The sequence below is a fragment of the Leptodactylus fuscus genome, chromosome 2 (assembly GCF_031893055.1).
Source record: "Leptodactylus fuscus isolate aLepFus1 chromosome 2, aLepFus1.hap2, whole genome shotgun sequence".
Taxonomy (NCBI): Eukaryota; Metazoa; Chordata; class Amphibia; order Anura; family Leptodactylidae; genus Leptodactylus; species Leptodactylus fuscus.
The window spans coordinates 159,290,358-159,312,636 of NC_134266.1; the positions used below are offsets into that span (position 1 = coordinate 159,290,358).

The following is a 22,279-nucleotide window of genomic DNA, read 5'->3' on the forward strand; positions in this document are numbered from 1 at the left end:
TGACTGTCACATGTGTTTTCTATTCTAATATTGACTGGCCAAGTCTCCCTTTTAGTGCCACATTTGATTTCTTAAGGATTTGAGGAAAAGCGGCAACATCTACTGGCATGAATGGTATTAAACCTAGTGCACCTCCCACACAACTTTTTTATGTAATGCATGCTAGATAACTGGTTTACTAGACCTAATAAAACTGCCTTAGTGGGGCAGTGGATATTTGTAAAGTTTGGCTTATTGCATACAAGTCTTTGTAACCCCAGCATCAGAGGAAGAGCTGCCTCTTTTATAAGGCACACAACTTCATAAATTTGGCAGCTCCTCTGCCGAGAAGTGCACCTGTGCTGCAGTCAGTTTTGTATCTGGCATAGGTTTCAGTGATCGTTTGTGCCAGTAGACTGGGGTAAGTTATCTTAAATTTAGCATATTGTTGCAACTGGCGTTTAGAAAGTGGCACAAACACTGTTTGCAATGAGAGGTTTTTTTTTTGTCAGAGATCTGCCGTAAAGTAAATATGCATAATACAGTATGTTGTCTCATCTGCATAAGGTTATTGTGTTTAATTTTCAGAATGTCACAAAGATGGAGACATAAAGGTGTGGAGAAGAAGTAAATGTCTGCAATGTTTTTCCTATTATTGATTTTTTGTAATGTCGAAGTCTTTCATGGTAAGTGCATCAGTTGTACAGTATTGCATATATAGCATCACCCATTTTGGATTGAGAAATAAGATTAGACTCAAATAAAAAAACAAAACAAAAAAAAAAACATATATATTTATTATGTTTTCAATATAATCCCAAAAAAGAAACTTTTGAGAATGACTCAATAGTAGCCAACAGAAAATGTTAAATATGGTCAATAAATTGTATTAAAATTTAAGAAAATTTGAAAAGTTTCTTTTAAGAAAAAATACAACTTGTCCTGGCACGCAAGAGATGACCCACTTTAAAGCAAAAATGACAACATTTGGAACAATTGTCGACAAGTATAAAATGCTAAATAGTATACATGATTTGGTTGCCACTGTGTTTTTTTTTTTTCTAAATAAATCTGTCCACCCATTAAAAAAAATATGGCCCTTGGAAGATTATATGTAAATTATCTCTCATACATAAAGAATTAAACAAACACACCACCTTGTTCAAGTCCACATTAGGAATTAAATTACATATGTCATTTAGCATTTGACAACAGGTCCCCTTTAACTAAAAAATGTGTAAAAACAGTACTGCAAAATGATGTAGTTTTTGACTTTACAGCACACTACCAATCATTCTAAATATACCCTTATAAAACTGATGTCCTTAAAGAGATTGGCCGGTTTAAATAATATTTTCTAATTGGGTCAGGGAGGTGAAAAAAGTAAAAAAAAAAAAAAAAAACAAAAAAAACTCACCTGTCCCCATTGCGCCGGTGTCTTCTCAGTGGTCCAGTCAGGTAAGCTGCCTTTTTGTATGTGAATTTCTGTCTTGCTGTGATGTTCCAAATCTCTTCCGCTAAAGCAGCTGATTGGCATTAGCAGTCACGTGACTGCTTAGACCAATCAGTGGCCTCAGGAAAAGGAACTGGTCTCAGCTGTCAAATCAGCTTTCTCGTTATGTGCCCCTGGTGAAAAGCTATCAGTACCGTTACTGTAGCTTTTCAGTGTCAGAAGGGCGTTTCTGATGAGTCTGTGAGAAACGCCCCTCCTAACAGTAGAGTGCATAGCACTGTACTGTCAGAGGGGGTGTTCCTTACTGCCCAGTGATGATACAAAGTGGTAAGAAACGCACCACCCCCTCCTACAGTGCTCGTCCATAGACTATTACTGGGAGGGGTTCCTCACTGCTCAGCGTCATGGTAACAATTTGGGAAATTTGTTAACCCTTTAAGCATTTCACAGGAATTAAAACAATATGTACACTTCATTTAGACATTTCATTGTTTTTTTTAAGTAATACATTCATTTAACAATTAAAAAAAACAAAAATTAACACATTCACAAAAGGTTGAAGAGAGGAGAAAATGCATCTCACAATTTGTTGTGCAATTTTTCCAGAGCACAGAAATGCCCCACATGTGGGTATAAACTGATATTTGGACACAGGGCAGTGCACGGAAAGGAAGGAGCAACATTGGGTGTCTGAAAAAGCAGATTTGGCTGGAATAATTTTCATTGCCATGTCTCATTTGCAGAGGCTCTAGCATACCAATACAATGGAAACCCCTAAAAAGTTACACCGTTCTTTTTGAAACTACACCCCTGGCAGAATTTATCAAGCAATATAGTGAGCATTTTGGGCTCCACAGCCGTTTCCATGCTATGGCTCAGAATGGAAAGAGCTATAAATTTTGCTGTATATGATATCGATCAGTATTTTACGTTACCATTTCCTTTACCTAGATTGTACCTTATATATGTTTTCAGACTTATATATGTTTACTGAACTTTTAGACACCTATATACATATTTAACTCTTAAGACTTAATTCATTTTTTTTAACTATATGTGTATACTCTGTTTATTACCATTGTGATGGCCTGACGAAGATCTTTGTTCAACATCGAAACGTGTTGCCTTTTAAAAATTAATTTAAATTTATCTATTCCTGCGTTTATTGCAATTTTATTTTTTTTTTGTTCTTGTTGCTTCCAGTTTTAATTATAATTAATTAATTACATTTTTCAGCTGCAGATTTATTAAGATGTTGATATGCATCTACTTAATGGATTCTATACATTTATATTGAACTGTTTCATGTCTTTTATGTTTTGCACGAAAAAGAAGAGCCACACTGAGCGGACCCTCGTGCATTACCCACAATAATGGGGCAGTTGTAATTAAATAAGACAAATGCCCCCTCACCTGGTGGGGTTATGTACAGGCACAACAACCTAGATGCTTGTTGGTGGGGGCCCAGAACAGAGCAGCAGCTGTAACCATCACGCAGACATGAAGTAACCAAGAAATAGCGGACCAGCCTCCTCACAGGATTCGGCCAAAGACACACAGCGCTCGCCCGTGGTAATGGATGAAAAACTTTATTATGAACAGATACACAACGTGTTTCTGGCTAGTAAGCCCTTTCTCAAGTGTATAAATTTCTTAAATAAAACATGCAAACACCAAAAATGGAATGAATAAAATTAAATGAACAAAAAGAAGATGCATAAAGACTGATTAACATATAGTGAACTCCTCGCGGCAAGTTTCACTCCTCCCGCTGAAGGGGCTTTATAATAAGTCACCCACCACGGTGGTACCATGCTTAATAACTGTCAGCTGCAACTTGGAGGTATGAACCCATTTATTGTTATATATATGCCCTGAACCATTAATTGGTTTGTTATTAGAAATGGTTTATGTGTGCTACATATATCTTACATATATTTTATTAACAAAGACCTCAGGACCATCTTTTTAATTAAGTTTCTAACGGTTTATATGCAGGTTTCCGCTCAGCCCTTACACTTATAGTTTTCTTTAGAGCCATAGCCTCGTTATTACTGTTACACATACCCTTTATTACATTGGTCAGTACCACCAGAGCATTCCTATTTTGGTATAACAACATATTCATGATATTACCCATCTATTTATGGGTTTTACCTATGCATTACAATATGTTAATCAGTCTTTATCCATCTTCTTTTTGTTCATTTAATTTTATTCATTCCATTTTTGGTGTTTGCATGTTTTATTTAAGAAATTTATACACTTGAGAAAGGGCTTCCTAGCCAAAAACGCGTTGTGTATCTGTTCATAATAAAGAAATTTTTCATCCATTACCACGGGTGAGTGCTGTGTGTCTTTGGCCCGAATCCTGTGAGGAGGCTGGTCCGCTATTTCTTGGTTTTATGTTTTACAGGCGCAATTTTGGGTGAACAAAACAAAGATGTCATCTTGCCTTGTTCCTTTAAAGCTGGCAAGGATGAAGTCATACACTGGACTATTGGCAACATAAATGTACACTCATATTATATGACAACAGACCATCTGGAGGACCAAGACAAACAGTATTCTGGAAGGACGTCACTATTTGTAAATGAAATAAGTAAAGGAAATGCTTCACTGTTAATAAGAGGTTTGCAGAAAAGTGATGAAAATGCATATAAGTGCTATGTGGGGACAAAGTCAGAAAGTACTGAACAGATAATAGCTTTGCAAGTTATAGGTAAGAAATATTTACCTTCTATGTTGCACATTATTCCAAAAAAATCAGGCTATGGTGTTGAGAGACCCATTTACACAGCACAGCTGGACTATGGTAACTGGAACTAATGAACCATGTTATATATTCAGGGAATTACACTGCACTGTATGTGAATAGGTGAAAATATATGTATTTATAAATACACTAAGCAGTGTGTATTTGTATGTGTACAGATCCAATTCTAGATCATTTTTCTAATAGACCTTACATCTAGAAGTCTAATCCCTCTCTACATGCACAATAACAATTTTTGTTAAAGTAAATTTAACAAATAGTAGTTATTACCAATGTGTCTCCATTATATAATCTATCCTCCCCATGGTCATACACTGTAGCTATTCTACTGACAAAAATTTATATATGAGTAGTCTTTCACAAGCACCATAAACACCAGCATTGCTATTTGTGCCATCTTGTACAGTCTAAGGTTGTAGAAGTCCATTGAGCACAAACAGAGGCATAGCTAGGGCTTCATCATGGGGGCAAAATACATGTGACTGGGCCCCAATCCAGATATACCAACATCATCACCATACAGTGATCATATAATGGAAGAAAACCGTTCTACAAAGGCATTCTGAAGAATATTTAAGCCAATGATTTAAAGCAGTGATGACTTCATCTGGACATTATTGGGCTCTGTAAACATGGTTTTCTTTGACTGGTCACTTTTTCAGTATTCTACATTTATATAGTGCCATCATATTCCACATCGCTTATAGACATTGTCAATCACTGTCCCATATAGGGCTCCATCTTAAACTAATGACCCGTGTGCCCCCTTAATAATATTCTCTGTGTGCCCCTTTAAATTAATAATGCCTCTTTTAACTAAAATTTCTCCTTCAGTCCCTAAATTAACTAAGCCCTTAAATAAAGAATACTTCTTAAATCATAAAATCCAAAAGAGCCCTCGTTAAATGAATAATTTCCCCTGAGTACAACCTTAAATATAATAATTCCCAATCACCCCCTTAGATTAATAAAGCCGCATAAGTGCTCTCTTGAATTAATAATGCCCCTGATTTTCCTCTGACTGCTCCAAAAATAAATTACAGTATACTCTCCTAACCTCAATCTGCCAAAAATGCAGCCACAAGCTCTTCTTTCCTGAAGTCCCTGGAAGACACAGGGACCACAGTGAGGTGGTCACAGAGAAACGGGCTTTTTTTTTTCTTTTTTTTTTTTTAAACATGGTGCTGTTTCTGTAACATTTTTATCATGGTTTTGTCGCAGTTTTTTTTTTTTTTCTCCAGTACACTGTATGGACCTGGAAACTTCCCTTTAAAAAAATGCTTATGGTTTTTGCAAAATAATGTGTCAAAAAACAGGTTAAAAAAACGCACCAAAAAACTGCGTGTTTTTTCCGCTTCCCATTGATTTCAATGGATTTTTCAAGGCAGAATCTGTCATGTCGTTAGACGAAAACTCCCTTTGAAATGAATGGCAGGCTTTTTTTTTTTTTTTTTTTGAGGCAGATTAGGGCAGGTTCACATCTGCGCCCCGGTCTCCACTTTCAGGTTTCCATCTTCTGCTGACAGGAGACGGAAACCTAGTAGACCATGTCCGCCCGTGAGCATTCTGTGGTCTCCGCGGCAAAACCATTATTTATTTATTTTTAACCGGACACAAAGTCCTGCATGTCCGACTTTGTATCCGGTTAAAAAAAATCTGGTTTTGCCATGGACAGTACAAAACGCTCACAGGTGGACACTTTGCAAACCCATTTAAATGAATGGGATTGAAAAATGACTGCTGTTTTCCGTCTCCTGTCCAGTTTCTTCAGTAGAAGACGGAAACCTGAAAGCGAAGACCGGGCGCAGGTGTGAACCCACCCTTACAGTGACTGGAATGCTGACATACTGTCCATGGTCCTGGCATTGTGTGGGCTGCACATCTAAAGGACAAGTGTGAGAATAGTTTACAATGGTTTTTAGTGGTTTCAGATTCCTGTAGACTCCAGTATAGTTTTTATCGACCTCACCTTGTCAGTGCACCCATCTTATCCCTTTCTTCCTGAGAGATATGCCTCTTAGTGCAAGTGATAGTTGAACACTTTGTATTCTAGAATGGTGGCGTTAAGCTTTGAGTGTCTCACTGAGTTTTATTTTTGGGGGTTGGAGAGTCAGTAGTCACCCTGGCAATATGTCTTCAGGGAGTCTAGGCTGAAATATGTTTGCTTGACAGTTTCTATAAGTTACTATTCAACAATCTCATATCTTTATAGGTGCCCTTTTGGGTGAACAAAACAGAGATATTATCTTGCCGTGTTCCTTTAAACCTGGCAAGGAGGAAGTCATACATTGGACTATTGGCAGCAACATACATGTACACTCATATTATAAAGGAAAAGATCATCTGGAGGGCCAAGACGAAGCCTATACTGGAAGAACGTCACTGTTTGTAAATGAAATAAGTAAAGGAAATGCATCTTTGTTAATAAGAAAGTTAAACAAAACAGATGAAAACACATATAAATGCTACGTGGGGACACAGACAGAAAGTACTGAACATGACATATATTTGCAGGTTATAGGTAAGAAACAATTATCTTCTATGTGAGAATAATATTGCCCACAAAATAGTTTGAACATAGACCCCCAGAAATGTACGGTATAAGACAAGGATGGTTATCTCCACCTGTTCAATTCAAGTAAATGGAATGGTTGTCGAATATCTTCACTACCACTACTCACTGGGGCACTCAGCCAATTGCAGGCCCCACTGTCATGTTTGCTGGGATTCCCCTTGTTAGACTCTCAGCAAGCAGACATGCCATTAATGAGAAAACCCCATTAAGCTATACACATATGAAAAAGGAACTCTCCCCTTCCATACACAACTGATCAATAACTGTAATTGATAAAAAAAAAAAAAACATTCATCTTGTTCATAATATCCATAGTGTTGAAACTAAAAGACACAATGCATTGAACTTTGATGACAACACAAGGGTTAAAGATGGGGAAAAGGTGGTTTTTTTTTATTTTTTTTGTATTTTCCTTTGTTGTTTGGGTAAGAACATGTGGTGTAAACTGTTACGCAGCGCATTGGTTGCCCGCTCCTGATTAGGCCTGAATGAATGGGAGTGAGTTTTGAGCTGCGGCTGACTCAGCCGTGGAATCCACAGGAAGATAGGGCATGTTGCTGCTTTTTCATGCTAGCTAAAAAAAAATGACTCATGCGGAAAACACATGGACCCCATTATAGTCTATGGGGTCTGTGTGCTTTCATTGCTCACCGCTTTTTAATGCGTTCAGTATTCTGTTTGGGGATTACCCAAAGGTGGACTCCCCGAATGGAATACCAAACACAGATGTGAACCAGGCCTCAGTTGGGGGCCCTCCCCTGTGATGAACCCCTAGTTACGCCTCTGCTAATGGGGATTTTCAACTTTACTACATGGTGTGGTGGTTGCGCAGACATGAGATGGTAGAGGTCTGATTGGCAAGAGCAGTGATCCAGAGAGCTGATGGCCTACTGATATCACCAGCAACCAACCATAGGTCTCAGCGGCCATCTCTTCACAAGTGGCACATGACCGCAGTGGTCACTTGGTACAAACAGCTGGGGAACCTGTTTACATGGGTCCAGGGAAGGTGAGTACTGTTTTGTTTAGTTTTTTTTTTGTGCTTCTCAGCAGCAGTTTTAAATAATAAAATTATGAGTTGGACATCCACTGCAATGATATATTTGCTTTACAGATCTTCAACAGACAATGGATTATACATTTGACGACAATGGTATGCATCTCACGTGCTCTGTTAATGCCTCTTCTTCTCAAGGCATTACTATAAAGTGGTATCAGAATGGTCAAGAAGTTTATAAAAGTCAAAGCACTGAAAGCTCCTATATTGTGAAAAATGACTCTCTAGAATATTCTTGCACTATATACCACGCCAGTTTACAAAGCATTTGGACAGGTACCTGGAGAATGAAGGGTAAGATATTAACTTAATGGATTCTGCATCGATTCATGTTGTTGTTATTACAGGGCCGCTAAAGGCTGGAGCCACATATTCCCAGTCTTATGACCTGGGCATGAAATATTTTTTTTACCCCATGTCTCTTCTTTTTTCATGTAAATATCATTCTATATATTCAGTGTCAAATGGCATACCCCCCAACTTTCAAAGGACAGAAAGAGGGACAAAATGTGTGGTGTTATTTTAGCTCCACCTACTCCTACACTAACTCCACCCTTTTTTCTTTTTGTACCCACACAGTATAATGCTCATACAGTCACCCTAACATCATATGACCCCATATTATAATGTTCCCCTCCAATTGCATCACAGTATGAAGTCCCTCTGCTCGTGCCCCAGTTTAAACTGGGGACAAATAGGTACATTAAACTGGGGGCAAGTAGAGACAGACATGTCCCCCTCCAGCTAACCTCGGTAGCTATGGTTTAATGTCCTCCTCCAGTTGCCCTCAGTTTAATGTCCACTCCTCCATCAGTCCCCAATTTAATGTACTCTTTCATCTTCTACCATTTTAATGTCCCCTTTCATCTGTCCCCAGTTTAGTTGCCCCCTACATCTGCCACCAGTTTAATGCCCCCCCCCTTTATCTCTCCCCAGTCTAATGTCCCCCCAGCCCCAAAGTTTAACATAATAAAATCCTCACCTCCCCTCTCTCACCTGCAGCTCTGTCTCTTCTCCTGGAGTGTACAGGGAGATGCAGGCATGATGTCAGTGATGTCATCACATGCCTCCTGAGGGCAGAAGGGGAAATAGAGGCGGCTATAAGCAGGAACAGGTATCAGTGAGTAAAGCCATAAGCCCAATGCAAGGTTATTTGTCGGACCGGGCAATCCCCACAAGATTCATCTATCAAGGTTCGCCTGGTGGTTTTGTTTGGACCAAATACTTTTGAACTGAAACTGCTATTGTTATATATACTGGGGGGGGGGGGTCTCTTCAAACCCCCAAGAATAATGATCAGAGGCCCAAGGGCCTGTGTTTTTGGACTTGCTCTTGGTCTGGCTTACAAACACTGATGCAATACTCTCCCCAAAACACTGATGTGTGTCTATAGAGTAAACACAATTCTATGATGAAAACTACAATGACCAAAGACGTCAATGGATGTTTTGCAGGCTCATTTATATTTTTTAAGAAAAAAGTAAAAATCTTACAAAATTTGCCTGGGTGTGTGTTAAGTTATGAGCACAACTGCATATTTATGTATGTCTGCAACCTACTACTGTATAGTTTACACTTAAAGGGGTTGTGCAGGACTAGAAAACATGGCTGCTTTTTCTTTTCTTTTTTTTTTTTTTTTATATCATCAGGAGGTGACATCACATCCATTGGTCACACGGCAAAGTTCAGTGCTACTGAAATGAATGGGTCCAAGCTATGGCCATGTGACCAACAGACATATCACTTCCTGAAAAGAAGAGTTCTGCACAAACCCTTTAAGACCAGCTATGCTGAAGGTCCTATATTCATGCTGTTACTGAATTTCCGTAGCTAAGCTTTTCCTGTTCTTCCCCGAAGCAAATGACAGAATGGGGCAAGTTCTACTTTAGACTACAATGCCATCAAAGTGTATTTTGTACATAGTATAGCCTCACAGATGCATCGATTACATTTGTTCTGGGGTATAGAGATAGATACTGAGATAGATACTGAGATAGATACTGAGATAGATACTGAGATAGATACTGAGATAGATACTGAGATAGATACTGAGATAGATACTGAGATAGATACTGAGATAGATACTGAGATAGATACTGAGATAGATACTGAGAGAGATACTGAGATAGATACTGAGAGAGATACTGAGAGAGATACATAGATACTGAGAGAGATACATAGATACTGAGAGAGATACATAGATACTGAGAGAGATACATAGATACTGAGATAGATAGATAGATAGATAGATAGATAGATAGATAGATAGATAGATAGATAGATACTGAGATAGATAGATAGATAGATAGATACTTAGATAGATAGATAGATAGATAGATAGATAGATACTGAGATAGATACTGAGATAGATAGATAGATAGATAGATAGATAGATAGATAGATAGATAGATAGATACTGAGATAGATAGATAGATACTGAGATAGATAGATAGATACTGAGATAGATAGATAGATAGATAGATACTGAGATAGATAGATAGATAGATACTGAGATAGATAGATAGATAGATACTGAGATAGATAGATACTGAGATAGATAGATACTGAGATAGATACTGAGAGAGAGATAGATACTGAGATAGAATTAATGAATAATCTTTTTTTTTTCTGTATTTTTAGAACCCATTATGAAGGATGATAATGTGACATGTAATTTTTGTGATGACCCTGTCTATGCCAGATGGGATTTGATAAAACAAGGAACAAACAAAATGACAATCGCCTTAAGGAGCAAGTCATTAACTACCATTAATACAGATTATGAGAACAGGATAAACACCCATGAGACATGCAATCTGAGTTTAGCTCAGCTTGGTGAAAGTGATATTGGGTCCTATATCTGTTTAATTCAAACAGAACAGAAAATGGATATAGAAAAAACCTTTGTCAATATCACAGTGGAGAAAGGTAAGGTGGATTTCCTTCTTAACCAAGTATTAATTTACTGATTGTTTTGTTTTCTTCATTTAGGGTGAAAACTTATGATGCGCCACTTGCTGTATGCCAGGCCATCAATGCCTGTGCACTCAGATTGTCACTCATTTATGTTTTTCTGTTAACCCCTTCCCAACATCTGCCGTACTATTACAGCAGATACCAGGTGTTTAAACATGGCAGCCGCCATAGACACCGGGTGTCTACTGTTTTATATAGTAGACAACCAGCACTAATGTCCACGGTCGGAGCCCGCACCAATCATGGGCATTAACCCCTCTGGCTCCTCGTTCAAAGCTGCCCGAGGCGCCATTTTCCCGGGACCCTGTTGTCATGTGAAGGCTCCCAGGCCTGTCCTTCAATGGATTCTATTACAGGCTACTCTATGTAACCTGCAATAGATGAGCCGGGTTTTTGCAATGCATTAGCATTGTAATGCATTGCATTAGTGATCAGATCCCCTGGGGATCTAACAAATGCATACATTTAAAAAAAAAAAATTTAAAAAAATATATAAAAATTCAAATCATCCCCTTTATCCAGAACACACACTTAAATAATGTAAAACACATACACATGCTACGAAGTGTCTACACTCCATCTAAACAACGGTCCCACCCTATCCCCCAGAAAATCTATCTATGCAGGGTATAGTTCTTTGACCCGTAGTAAGTTTGGCAATAGAGTTAGGATTGGAGCCCTAGGCAACGTGGTACAGTTAATTGTGAGGCTGGGAGATAGGGTGGGACCGTTGTTTAAATGGAGTGTAGACACCTAGTACTGCAGGGGGATTAGACTTATCCACCAGTGGAATAATATATGGATAAAACATCACTTTTATTTGTTAGACGATAAAAATTGACACACCAAAAAATGAAAAAAATCGTGCACAATCCACCATATAAAATCAGACAAATATCTCTCGGGGGGAGGGATATCTACTGCATCTGTAAAGCCCTGCAGTTAATTCCTCTCTACCTCCCTAGTAACAAACATACGATGTGCACCTAAGACTCCACAGGTTTAAAGTCAGAGCAACACACACATGCGTGAGCTCAGTGAAATATTCCCCCACCCCTCCGAGGATACTGACCTAATGTCACACCAACGGAGAGGTGAGGTACCACTGGCTGTGTCTAAACTCAGGCTACCTGTGTGTGGGTGCTACACCATTAACTTGCTGCGACCCTACGCGTTTCCTCTCTGTAAAGGAGATTCATCAGGGGTCTACTCCTTGGCTCTATAAATCAGGCCGCTGATCAATGTGCGGCGGTCCTGCTAGCGGTCAGACCATCTACCGCAGACTTTAATGTTTTTGCCTTGAGCTCTGATTTATAGAGCCAAGGAGTAGACCCCTGATGAATCTCCTTTACAGAGAGGAAACGCGTAGGGTCGCAGCAATTTAATGGTGTAGCACCCACACACAGGTAGCCTGAGTTTAGACACAGCCAGTGGTACCTCCCCTCTCCGTTGGTGTGACATTAGGTCAGTATCCTCGGAGGGGTGGGGGAATATTTCACTGAGCTCACGCATGTGTGTCTTGCTCTGACTTTAAACCTGTGGAGTCTTAGGTGCACATCGTATGTTTGTTACTAGGGAGGTAGAGAGGAATTAACTGCAGGGCTTTACAGATGCAGTAGCTATCCCTCCCCCCGAGAGATATTTGTCTGATTTTATATGGTGGATTGTGCACGATTTTTTTCATTTTTTGGTGTGCCAATTTTTATGGTCTAACAAATAAAAGTGAAGTTTTATCCATATATTATTCCACTGGTGGATAAGTCTAATCCCCCTGCAGTGAAACCTATTAAAAGGAATAATAACATCTAACATCAGAGAAAATTGTAGACACCTAGTAACCTCGTCTGCAGCAATCTCTCTTGGCTATTATTAACTAGCTTCACATTTACATTGCTATTTCTCATGTGTCCTAAGGAAAATGTTTGTTTTGGTACCGTGTTAGCCAGTGGTTATGAAATATAAAAAAACAAAAAAGAAAACAAAAAAAAAAAACTTTGCAAGTCTTCAGTAGGTGATACCTTCTTTAATGGCTAACTCATAATGATGACAGAATATGACGTTTCAAAGCTTCCTCTGAGCTCCTTCTTCAGATATAACTAAAAACACCTTCTAGAGGCTGCATATTTATAACTGGACACAGGGGTAGGATTACAGGAGGAAGGGGGGAAGAGGCTTATTACTATATACTTATAACAACAAACAATCAATTGCCAGATCCCAGGTTCTTATCTTAATGGCTCTTAATGATTTGTATAAAAAGACATAAACCCACGTGAGATGTTCATTCCATTGTCCAGCGTCTGGAATAGGGTCATGGCCTTGTACTCATAAATCAGTCGCTGTTTCCTTGATTTAAAGTTCCCTTTTAAGATCAAGATTTTCATGTCATTGATGATGTTATGCTCTTCCTGGCAGAAATGATTTGGCACGGGAAGATCAGTTCTCTGTTGTTTGATTGTATGGCGATGTGAATTAATTCTCATTCTGAGTTTCTGACCGGTCTCTCCAACATACAGATTTTCAGTGGAACATTTGGTGCAAATGATCAAATACACCACATTAGGTGTGTTACAGGTGAATGTATCTGGGATTTTATATTCCCTGTTAGAATATAGAATATAAAATCCCAGGTGTGTTCACCTGTAACACACCTAATGTAGTGTACCTAAACAAAAACCTGACCACTAAAGATTAACAAAAATAGTAAATTTTATTATCATAAAATACACAAAAAAAACACAACATGAATAACAAACATTGGAGGAATGGAAGTACCCACAAAAAATGAGCCGGTGATCCAGTGGTATATAGAATTACAATAAATAGGTTGGAATACCAAATATACGTGAACAAACACATATACACCCCACATGTATATAACATAAATATATAAACAGAGTGAAGAAAGAGCCTGTGTATGTGTGAGAAAAGTGATAATTCATCACAACACTGCAATATATCACTCATATACAAACAATAAAGATTCAAATGGAGTCTATGTAAGAAAGATGCCCATAAAGTGAAAAATACTATTCATACAAATATGAAGGTATAAATGGAACCCCCTGTAAATAAGTTACCTATACCACACTAAAAGACCAGCTCACGCCCGACGCTCGTTTCGCTCCGAGCTTCGTCAAGGGACAATGGTGGTCTCAAAATGGTGAGTATTTAAAGAGTCGATAATAGAGGACACCTGTTAAAAACCATCTGTGTTTAATAAAAAAGTGTATAGCCACGCCAAGACCTTCCTGGTCTTGGCGTGGCTATTCAGGTGAAAGGCTTAGAAAAATGGCGGACCATAAGTGTATCGCGCATGCGCCACCGTAGATAAACCATCATAACCACATATATACAGCGTGCCCCCTCAAAGATGGCCACCGCCAAGGGGACCACCAAGATGGCCGCCATAGGAGATCGTCACTGCATATACAATGTAATATCGCGATAACAACGGAAGCCGAGAATTAGTAAAACAACAGCACATCGCGCAGGCGTAAGAAAGGTCCATTACTATAAGGTAAGGTGTATGTAAAATAGTAACCATAAATCTCCAATAAGACATCACAATCCCCACAAGATTCATCTATCAAGGTTCGCCTGGTGGTTTTGTTTGGACCAAATACTTTTGAACTGTAACTGCTATTGTTATACTTGGGGGGGGGGGGGGTCTCTTCAAACCCCCAAGAATAATGATCAGAGGCCCAAGGGCCTGTGTTTTTGGACTTGCTCTTGGTCTGGCTTACAAACACTGATGCAAAACTCTCCCTAAAACACTGATGTGTGTCTATAGAGTAAACACAATTCTATGATGAAAACTACAATGACAAAAGACGTCAATGGATGTTTTGCAGGCTCATTTATATTTTTTAAGAAAAAAGTAAAAATCTTACAAAATTTGCCTGGGGTGTGTGTTAAGTTATGAGCACAACTGCATATTTATGTATGTCTGCAACCTACTACTGTATAGTTTACACTTAAAGGGGTTGTGCAGGACTAGAAAACATGGCTGCTTTTTTTTTTTTTTTTTTTTTTATATCATCAGGAGGTGACATCACATCCATTGGTCACATGGCAAAGTTCAGTGCTACTGAAATGAATGGGTCCGAGCTATGGCCATGTGACCAACAGACATGTCACTTCCTGAAAAGAAGAGTTCTGCACAAACCCTTTAAGACCAGCTATGCTGAAGGTCCTATATTCATGCTGTTACTGAATTTCCGTAGCTAAGCTTTTCCTGTTCTTCCCCGAAGCAAATGACAGAATGGGGCAAGTTCTACTTTAGAACCTGGGATTTTATATTCCCTGTTAGAATATAGAATATAAAATCCCAGGTGTGTTCACCTGTAACACACCTAATGTAGTGTATTTGATCATTTGCACCAAATGTTCCACTGAAAATCTGTATGTTGGAGAGACCGGTCAGAAACTCAGAATGAGAATTAATTCACATCGCCATACAATCAAACAACAGAGAACTGATCTTCCCGTGCCAAATCATTTCTGCCAGGAAGAGCATAACATCATCAATGACATGAAAATCTTGATCTTAAAAAGGAACTTTAAATCAAGGAAACAGCAACTGATTTATGAGTACAAGGCCATGACCCTATTCCAGACGCTGGACAATGGAATGAACATCTCACGTGGGTTTATGTCTTTTTATACAAATCATTAAGACAGCCATTAAGATAACCTGGGATCTGGCAATTGATTGATTGTTTTTATAAGTATACTAGCCTTTACCCGCGACTTCGTCCGCGGAACCCTGACCCCCTGCGGGACGCACCTGGAGCGGAGCGCAGGCTTGTTCCTTTGTCTTGTGTCCGCAGCGGGCGCTTCCTACACCTGAGAGTCCATGGACCCTCGGGGCCAACCTTGCGGCCCGCTGGAACTGTTTACCTTCTCTCCTTCCTGGCGCCCGCAACCCCCCTTTCTCCCTACCCGCTTCCCCTTGGGGTTACTTCTTCCAGCTACCCCGTGCCCCTTTGTTCCCCAGGAACAGGCCCCCTTCCCCCCCTAACACCATGCCCCCTTCTTCCGTGTTACCTACTCTGGGCCCCCTTTTTCCCCCTTCCTCATGCCGCCTGTCCCCGTGTTACCGACCCCGTGCGACCCGCTGGAAGTGTTTACCTCCTCTCCTTCCTGGCAGCCGCCACCCCCCTTTCTCTATACCCGCTTCCCCTTGTGGTTACTCCTTCCACCTACCCCGTGCCACTTTGCCCTCCAGGAACGTGCCCTCTCCCCCCCTAGTACCCGCGACTTCCTCCGCGGCAGGGTTCCTGGTTTGCGCGACCCACCTTCAGCGCAGGCTGTGGCTCCCCCATGGTGTCCCTTTTGTAACCCCCCCTCCTCCCTTTGTTTTTCCAGGCCCCCCCCTCCAACCCTCTCTCTTCCGCGGCACCCCAGATTAACCTTGCCCCCCCCTTTTTCATGCAGTCCCCCCCCATGGTCTCGCACCTGTGAGGCACTCCTTGTACCCCCAACACCCCCCCCCCTGTTCTGCGGCACCCCAGATTAACCTTGCCCCCCCTTTTTCATGCAGTCCCCCCCTCCTATGACCCCGCACCTGTGAGGCACTCCTTGTACCCCCAACCCCCTCCCCCCCGTTTAGCAGGCCCCCCTCCCTAAAATAGCCTAACTCCACTGGCATGACATGTAGTGCCCTGGTGTGGAATGATGGTGTGTGAACGCAGACATAGTGTGGCTGAGCGCTAGATACCCGACTGACCTGCAGACTCTGTAGGCCGCAGGCGGTGCGGGACAGCAGGCTTTCTTGACATCGGCGTAGGCGAGCCTGTCCCTGTCCGCGGCAGCATAGGGTGATCTGGCGGCGAGCCCTGCATGTCTCCCTGGTGCACAGCCGTTACGGAGCGCACAGCGACGCCATGTTGGTTTGTTTGCTGTGCGCCCGATAGCTCCGCCTACACAGAGCAGCGTCAGCCAATGGGGTGAGCGGATGAAGGGCCTGGGATGACGTCATCTCAGGTCCTGCAGCTGAAGTGTCTGGGATGACATCTCTCAGGTCCTTGAGCGAACGCTGAATTGAGAATCACCGTCGGCGGACGTGAATTCCGGTGGAGTACGGGGATACGAAGTAGCCTATCGTTCAATCTGGGACCCAAGGTATGTATGTGTTAAATTTCAGGTAAATTTGTTTGCCTCTTTAGGCGTGATTGAGGAACAAACATCCAAACACACAAACATCCAAACACACATACTTTCACCTTTATAATATTATTAAGATAGTAATAAGCCTCTTCCCCCCCCCCCCTTCCTCCTGTAACCCTACCCCTGTGTCCAGTTATAAATATGCAGCCTCTAGAAGGTGTTTTTAGTTATATCAGAGGAAGCTTTGAAACGTCATATTCTGTCATCATTATGAGTTAGCCATTAAAGAAGGTATCACCTACTGAAGACCTTGCAAAGTTTTTTTTTTTTTTTATATATATAATATATATATATATATATATATATATATATATTTCATGTGTCCTATTTAAATAGATGTGAGGATACAATATTAATAGTCCTGCTGCTGGTACTTTATGCCTCATACCATTCTGAGCCATCAGGCTGATCCACAGCACATACAAGAGAATTGACTCCTACTCTATTTGTGTGTGACTTTAGTATGCTCAATGCTCATTCTTCTGCCCTGCGTTTTGGTAAAACGTGTGTGTGTGTGTGTGTGTGTGTGTATATATATATAATATATATATACACACACATATATATATATATATAATTATAATCTCCTTCAGAATTAGGGTCATATACAGTGCCCATTATCGGTTTAGACTTATTATACCAGATCGCTGCTTAGGCCATTTTTAATGTTGTATAAGGAGGAGGGTATTGTAACCAACGCTCTTGGGCGATTGGTCACCCCTTCATGATACGTTGGAACACATACTAGTTTTCCTAAAGTTTTATAGCGCACACCCAGACGGTTTTCTGGCTTTTTATTTTGTTAGGTTGTGTACCTTTAAATAAATGTATTGTTTGTATAGGCTCACACTTTTCGTTTATGATTAATCAATCAGCCCAACCTTAAATACTACTGTGATGCATATTAACATTATATTGAAATTGGGGTAAAAAAAAATTACAAGACAATAAGAACTAAAAAAAATGTATAAATGTTACCAGCGAGATGGATCTTTTTTAGAGAATTAATGAGGCACAACATCCAGAACAAAGGGTTATATTTCAAAAGGTATTAAAATAATTACAGTAAACTTAATAACAATCTGTCTCTCCCTCTTCCTTCCTTGCTCATTTTGTAAGTTTCCCAATGACAAAGACATCAATAGACTATAATTTTAAGGGTAGGTTAATTTTTAAGAGTAAGAGTATATCAAAAATAAAATCCAGAAAATCACATTGTATGAATTTATTTGCATTTTGCATAGAGAAATAAGTATTTGATCCCCTACCAATCATTGTGTTCTGGCTCCTACAGACCAGTTAGACTGTCCTATTCAACTCCTTACCTACATTAAAGACAGCTGTCTTATATTGTCACCTGTATGAAAGATTCCTGGCCACAGACTCTAACCTCTGTAACATGGGCAAGACCAAACAGCTTTCTGAAGGGTGTTAGGGACAAGATCATAGACCTGCACAAGGCTGGAATGGGCTAAAAAACCATAAAAGTAAGATGCTGAGTGAGAAGGGGGAAAACTATTGGTGCAATAGTAAGAAAATGGAAGAAATACAAAAGACTGTCAATCGACATCAATATGGGGCTCCATTCAAAATCTCACCTCGTGGGGTATCCTTAATCATGAGGAAGGTGAGAGATCATCCTAAGGGGGAATTCACATGGAGTAAAGTGGCGCTGATTCTGCCATGATAACTCGTGGAAGAATCAGCGCTGATAAAAAAAGACTCCCATTGACTTCATTTAACATGCGGGACACATTGAAATTAATGGGAGGCTTTTTTTTTTTTTTAACTAATTTTTATTAAGTTTTTCAAAAAGGTTCACAGAAAGAAAATAAAACGTATATAAAACAGAAATAGAACCAGTAATCAACTACGGCCACTAGGACCGTACAGAAAAATTAACATCATGAGACGCAAACCAACAAAGAAAAACAGACAAAAGACATGGGGAGAAGGGGGAGGAAGTAGGATAAAGGGGGGGAGGGATACAGGATGAACAGGTAAGCAGTAAATCAAAACCCATGAATGATACAGTAAGCATCCCAGGATGACCAAATGGAATTAATATTCTCTACCGTGTGGTTCAGTGTAGCCGTCATGTATTCAAGGGTGCGCACATCCTTGAAGCGCCCAATCAGTTTAGACCTAGTAGATGGAAGAACATCCTTCCAATGACGGGCGATAAGTGTTTTAGCCGCCGTACACAGGTACAAAAACAGTCTGGAGGTCTTTTTACCCAATTGTTTAGGAGGGAGTTTGAGCAAATAGACCATTGGTTCCAGCGGGACACCCTGGATGAAAAGACTTTCTGTCATTAGCCGTATCTCCTCCCAAAAAAGATCGAGGCGAGGGCAATCCCAAAATGGGAGGCTTTTTATCGCATTGATTTCAATGTGTCCCGCACGATAAACGGAAACCATTGAAGTTAATGGGAGTGGCTCAAAAAGAAGCACATTAAGATGCCTAGCCACTCTTCAGACCTTAATCCCATAGAAAACTTATGGAGGGAGCTGAAGCTCCAAGTTGCCAAGCGACAATCTCAAAATCTTAATGATTTAGAAATGATTTGCAAAGAGGAGTGGACCAAAATTCCTCTTGACATGTGAGGAAACCTCATCATCGACTACAAAAAATGTCTGACTGCTGTGCTTGCCAACAAGAGTTTTGCCACCAAGTATTAAGTCTTGTTTGCCAGAGGGATCAAATACTTATTTCTCTATGCAAAATGCAAATAGATTTATAAAATTTATACAATGTGAGTTTTTGGGATTTTATTTTTCATGATCTCTCACTGTTAAAATGAACCTACCCTTAAAATTATAGACTGTTCATGTCTTTGTCAGTGGGCAAACTTACAAAATCTGCAAGGGATCAAATAATTATTTACTTCACTGTACGTGTGTGTATGTATGTGTATATATACATACGTGTGTGTGTATATATATATATAGTGATACTTTAATATATAAACCATTTTTCTAAACATTTACAATTATCTACAGCGACCCATCGGAACAGATTGATGTTATTAATCATTCTGCTGGACGTGCTATTCATATGTGGTATTCTGTGCTCAACTTGGAAATCAAAGAAGGAATCACAACCTATATCAACAATGGAACTACAGAGCTTACGACAAACCACCTCAACAACGGAACCAGCGGAGTCATCACAAACCATCTCAGCACCCAGAGACTATGTTGCAGCGTCTGTTGAAAATTTCTAGATGAAAAAGTCCTGCACGTTTATTGGTTTCAGTTACAAATAACAGATACAATGGGATCCATTCACTGTTTGCATAAAAGACAATGGACATCCAGGCACTAGTGTGAACCTAGCATAACCACATGATTTATTTCAAACAACCTCAACAATACAGTAGAATCAGAAAAGGTATCACAAACAAGCTCAACTACTTGTCACCATTTCTTTTTTATTTATTAACCCGTTTACTGCCAGGGGTAGCGCCCCCTGGAATCCAATTTTCACAGTTTTCAGATTAACAAATAAAACCTAAATTGCAACAGTAAAAAATGTTACTACCCCCCCCTCCACCGTACCTATATATTTTCTGAAAGTGCACACTGCAACATTGTCAAAATGCCACTTAGTACTGTATACAGACTTCATGCAATTATGATTTAAAGTGTAATGTTTTATTAAAAAAAATAAAAAAGGGAATACATTAGTTGCTAAAAGTGAAAACCAAACAACACCTCCTAAAAATAAGAGTTCAAAATGTGCAGTGTTTATTCCTATCACTAAGGCCTAAACTTGCATGCACGTGTCTTCAGAAAATCACCAGAACTGGAAGGAACAAAAAGGAACTTCTTTGAAGCTGGAAATGTTAAAAAGTATCATTGCATAAATGAAGGGATTACACACCGTGAAAAGTGCACTCCAAAACCCTATATATTTCTTGAAAGTAGACAACTTGAAGATTACATATGTCTCAAAGGGTTATCAATAGCCACAGCCACCTTCATGTAACATTTTGACCAACACACAAGTTTTAGTGCATTAAAAAAAATAAAATAAAATATATATATATATATATATATATATATATATATTTGCATGTATAACTCATATCCAATCATACATTCATACACAAACGCATATATAATAGATCAATGTGTACACAATTTATATATACTGCAAACATCAAGGTTGGACTTGATGGACTGATGTTTTTATCCAACCTTATCAACTATGCAACTATGTAACTACAGGAGCTTTTACTTTCAAAAACACTAATACAGAAGACAAGCAATATCTTGCTGTTATTCACTAATATGCTAAAAATCTATACTGCATACAGCAAACTGACACCAAAATCTTTTTGACATTCATTTTTTGAGATTGCACAGAATAATTTATATAAAAACAACTTAATATTTTACAGTATATATACAACTACCTTCATGCAAATTTGCAGCAAACAAATTACAAGCAAAAATTGCACAAAAATTCAAATTTGCCACTAAGGTATACCACATTCTGTAAAGAGAATGTATTTTTCAAAAACTGGCAAGATTAGAGGAATTAATACATACTCTAGATATTTTTTTTTTTTTTTTTTACAGGCGCATATGTTAAAAAAACACCACAAATTGGAAAAATGCAGCAACAAATTTTGTGAATGCAGTTTGCAGCGCTTTTATCTCCACATTGTTCAAGCGGAGAGGGGAATGGAATCCTCATACGGAGAGCCAACTCTGGTGTGAACCCAGATGACTGTGTGTATTTTGCAGTTAGCAAACTAGTAATTAGTGTTCAGTTTTTGCGGACAGGGTGTCTTCAGTGTTTCTTTTGCAAAGTATGTCTGCAAAAATGGATCCACCAACCCCCCCCCCCTACCCCGCACAGTAGACAAGATATCCCTAGCTTGTCTGTGAAAACAGATGGCACTCGGAGTACATCAGTGTGCCGTCCTAGGTTTTTTTGCCTCCCATAGGCTTCTATGGACAAGTCTGTTCTGTAAATACTGAATATAATAGAACCTGTTCTATATTATGCGCCACGGACTCTCGGCCCGCCACTGATCAGTGGAAATAACAGTCATGTGCCCATAGAAATGAATAGGTGCTATCGGGGAAAAATACGGATAGAACACTGATCTCATCCATGGTCATCTTCAAGGGGCCTAATACCCACTGACAACGCACTATCAATTGTGAATGTCAGCTATGGTTAGGGTTCCTAACCATTTTACAAGATGTGTCCGGAGGGAATAAAAAAAGATTATGAATCACCCTGGTGCCTGAAAAATAAGACCTGCCCTAAACCTTT

At 39.6% G+C, this 22,279-nt stretch overlaps 1 protein-coding gene across 2 annotated transcripts in view; it reads left to right on the plus strand.

Annotated features, from left to right (window-relative positions):
* The window catches only part of HHLA2 (HHLA2 member of B7 family), a 29,342-nt gene extending 8,943 nt beyond the window's left edge, over positions 1-20,399 (plus strand). The window contains exons 3-8 of one of the 2 annotated variants that reach the window (XM_075264951.1): positions 568-665; positions 3,849-4,154; positions 6,421-6,729; positions 7,898-8,134; positions 10,481-10,768; positions 19,990-20,399. In XM_075264951.1, the coding sequence (XP_075121052.1) occupies positions 611-665; positions 3,849-4,154; positions 6,421-6,729; positions 7,898-8,134; positions 10,481-10,768; positions 19,990-20,213 (1,419 nt within the window). In that variant the 5' untranslated portion in view covers positions 568-610 and the 3' untranslated portion in view covers positions 20,214-20,399. The remainder of the gene's footprint in view (positions 1-567; positions 666-3,848; positions 4,155-6,420; positions 6,730-7,897; positions 8,135-10,480; positions 10,769-19,989) is intronic. The other variant, XM_075264952.1, reaches the window with a different exon arrangement.
* Positions 20,400-22,279: the final 1,880 nt, after the last annotated feature.